Genomic DNA, 3,645 nt, shown 5'->3' on the forward strand with positions numbered 1-3,645 from the left:
AAAGTTGACCATTGCTATGTAGATTAGTTGCCCTTGGCTGGGAAGCTGATCCTAGATCTGTGCCTACAGGCAAGTAGCAGGGAAGATATGAGGGGGAGGGGTTCTCAATTGTAGACACCTTTAGTTAGTTAATGAGTGCAGGGCTGGATAGATGAGGGTATAAAGACAAGCAGGGAGCTGTGGCTGTCTCTACCGTCACTGCCTTATAGTCACCATGTCTTTCTCAGGGATATACCAGATGGAGACACATGAGAACTTTGAGTCTTTCATGGAGGCTATTGGTAAGTTTTGCTGTTGGGTTGTACGTTTGATTAGACTTTGGGTGTTAATTTCAGAAGTCGTAGTCCTTTCAGTAATGATGTTCAATGGTGATTGCGAATGCAATGGTTACTTCTGAGGCGCAAACCCAGGTAGCACACTAGTTTCCTTGGATGTTCTAAGAATGGAAGTGAGATGTAGGAATGTTTTTTAATTTGATTTTTTATAGGTTCCAGGGAGGTTCTGAGAACATCTTACTATGTTCTCCTGGGAGGTGTTAGTTCTTTTAACAACAAATTATAGGTTATTTTCTGTGTTTTTAACTTTCACTGAATGTTTAATTTAAGACTAAGAAACACTTTGTTTGGGCTAACTATTTTGAGCTTCCAGCACACATGGGTTTGTTAAATGATTTGTTTAGGCTTTAATTATTTATTGTATCAGTGAGATTAAACCTATGCTCTTCTGTCCTCTATCCATTGAATTAATCCACTGTGCTTCCAGGATGGAGTTGTCATGCATTAGTTTTGTAACTCATTGAAAGTGGATAAAAGTAGTCTATTCAAACACTATTTCAACAGGAACGAGCACTCATTAAGATCAGGTGTGGCCAACTACTGTGGTCAACACACTTAACAGATGATGGTGATTGTTGAAGCTGAAAACCGAATGCGTGTTTCAGTAATTCATTTTTTGTTTTCATATGGCAAGTTTTTAGTGTTCTGAGGACTTGACTTTAACTGGAACTGAGAACCTAAAGAACATTATGCTGAAGTACTGAAATTCCCACAGGAGAACATTTAGTCAGCTGAACAACTTGAGAACATTCCCAATGTAAAATTCCTAATGTTCCTAGAACTTTACCTTCAATTAAATGTTTGAACTTTCAGGAAATATTCTGATCAAATAATGAAATGCCAAGAAAATAACATTTTGTTGAATTCCTTAATGAGAATGTTCCAAAGCCAAGCAACTGTCCTGCACCATTGCCAGAATGTGGTATGCAAAATAACCAAGCCCTAAAACGTATGGTCCTCAGAACGTTATGTGCTAGCTGGGAATGCATTCAATGTTTGCATTCAGTTCATTGTTGCCATATTATAGTGCATCAGAGCTTTACTTCAGCTGTAATAATTCAGTGTTCATGTCCCACTTCATTAAGTTTTTGTAATGCTAAAAAGCGCAGTGTATATGACTCTCTCGCTGCCGCAAACATGTAGGTCTCCCTGATGAGCTTATCCAGGAGGGCAAAGACATCAAGAGCATCTCTGAGATTGAGCAGACTGGAGACCACTTCAAGATGACTGTCACCACGGGGACAAGGATCCTCACCAACTCCTTCACCATTGGCCAGGAGACGGAGCTCGAGTCGCCGACCGGGGAGAAAGTCACTGTGGGTGGCGCATGTCACAACCCAACCATGAGTTTCATACATGTAGCCTGGATATATCCATCTCCCTACATATACAGCCAGTATCTAACTAAACTATAAGTTGAGCTGATGTGGGGTCACTATGGTTAGTTCAGGTCCCAGTGATGTTGTGGGAGGACTGACTTTCTTTGGCAGAGAATCTCCTCTGCTCTCCAGGGACTGGGCTCACAGTTGCAAAATTATAGCAGTTTACATCTCATAACCAACTGTCACCCTTTTTTTTTCTCCATATATGGCCATCCAACTTGGGCCTGTTAAATTGGTGCTAGTTGACCCTAGTTGGTGACCACTGCTTTCAGATCTAACCATTGACCTCTCCTGTGTTTCAGTCTGTGGTGATGAGGGAAGGTAACAAGCTGACGTCCTTAATTAATGGGATAGAATACGTCACAGAACTTATAGACACAAACATCCTCGTCAACGTGAGTCTGGGGAATATGGCTGGGGGTTCACGAAGCGACACTATTTCAGGGTTAATTTATACCATTAACAAAATGGGTAGTCTTTAACAGTGTCGTGAATGCAATTCAACAGTTTGCTGCCACCAATGTTCTAATTACATGCTGACCCCACCGCTCGCGTCGCAAAATAAATGTACACCCACACTGCTCGCGCACCTCAGCAAGCGTCTGCGTGGCCAGGTGCTAAAATAGAAATTGGTTTTATTTGTGATGCTCAACGTGCTGCAAGTCTGGCCTCTCCCATCTCCTCATTGGTTTCTAGGAGCATATACCCATGTGTGTGATTGAAAGATTGACTTTGGGGTCCACACTGGTCAGTTGTGGTAAAGTTGGTTGTCAACCGCCATATAAAGGAGGCGAGGACGATAAACAAATTGGGTTCACTGTTTTCTGTGGATTAATTGTCAGAGTAGACCTTGTGCATTTCAGGTAAAATAACAACCCAATGTTTGTATACCAGGACAAATTAGCTAGCTAAATGCTTTTTGCCCCCAAATGAATAACTGTTTTTATATTTCAACCTGCATGTCCTGACCACTTGTGTGGGTGAACAAAATCAATGTGCGAATGAGCGTGTTTGGTCAGCATAGTGTACTGGCATGGATTTATTGAGTGTAATGATTAATGATGCTTTCTCTTTTCAGACCATGACTCTGGCTGGCATCTCATACAAGAGGACCAGCAAACGAATATGAAGATCTACTGCACTCTGGATTAATAAAATGTGAACCCAGCATTGTAGAAATGAAGGCTTTGGTTGTTCCATCTAGTGTGTTGCAATATGGGTCAGAATCCTACCACCATTGGGTGCGTCAGTTTTAAAAGCAGATTCCTCAATTTCCAGTTACTTTTGAAAATCAAGTTTCAGGCATTCTAGTGGCTGTGCTTTTGGACATTGCTTTCACTAGTTCCACCCCAGTGTAGCTGACAAAGGGCTAAAGGTGCACCATTTGAGGGTGACTGGTTTCCCAGCTACAGTGTGGTTGGAAAAGCTAAGGACCCGGGGACTAAACACATCCCTCTGCAACTGGATCCTGCACTTCCTGACTGGCTGCCCACAGGTGGTAAGGTTAGGCAACAACACATCTGCCACACTGATCCTCAACACTGGGGCCCCTCCTGTACTCCCTGTTCACCCACGATGGCGTGGCCACAACTGCGTGGTAAAACACAACTCCAACACCAAGTTTGAGGTACACCACAACACCAGCGGTAGGCCTGATCACCGACAATGATGAGACCGTCTATAAAGAGGTCAGACCTGGCAGTGTGGTGCAAGGACAACCTCAATGTGAGCAAGACAAAGGAGCTGATCATGGACTACAGGAAAAGGCGAGCTAAACAAGTCCCCATTAACATCGACAGAGCAGATCGCGAGTTTCAAGTTTCTTGGTGTCCACATGTGTCCACATTACCAACGAACTATCATGGTCCAAACAAACCAAGACAGTTTTGAAGAGGGCACAACGTCTTTTCCCCCACCCTCTCTGTTGT

The 3,645-nt window shown here is 43.0% G+C and overlaps 1 protein-coding gene across 1 annotated transcript; it reads left to right on the top strand.

Moving 5' to 3' along the window:
* The first annotated feature begins 214 nt into the window (after window positions 1-214).
* LOC120055418 (fatty acid-binding protein, liver-type-like) lies at window positions 215-2,846 on the top strand. The gene is made up of 4 exons (XM_039003284.1): window positions 215-281; window positions 1,479-1,651; window positions 2,020-2,112; window positions 2,796-2,846. The coding sequence occupies exons 1-4, from the start codon at window positions 215-217 to the stop codon at window positions 2,844-2,846; spliced, it is 384 nt and encodes a 127-aa protein (XP_038859212.1).
* Window positions 2,847-3,645: the final 799 nt, after the last annotated feature.

Source organism: Salvelinus namaycush, chromosome 1 (genome assembly GCF_016432855.1).
Source record: "Salvelinus namaycush isolate Seneca chromosome 1, SaNama_1.0, whole genome shotgun sequence".
Lineage (NCBI taxonomy): Eukaryota > Metazoa > Chordata > Actinopteri > Salmoniformes > Salmonidae > Salvelinus > Salvelinus namaycush.

Excerpts from the sequence above, each read along its gene's own strand:
- LOC120055418 (XM_039003284.1), top strand. The coding sequence starts at position 215 with ATGTCTTTCTCAGGGATATACCAGATGGAGACACATGAGAACTTTGAG. Across the intron at positions 1,652-2,019 it reads CGACCGGGGAGAAAGTCACT|TCTGTGGTGATGAGGGAAGG; the intron begins GTGGGTGGCGCA and ends CCTGTGTTTCAG. Across the intron at positions 2,113-2,795 it reads ACACAAACATCCTCGTCAAC|ACCATGACTCTGGCTGGCAT; the intron begins GTGAGTCTGGGG and ends TTCTCTTTTCAG.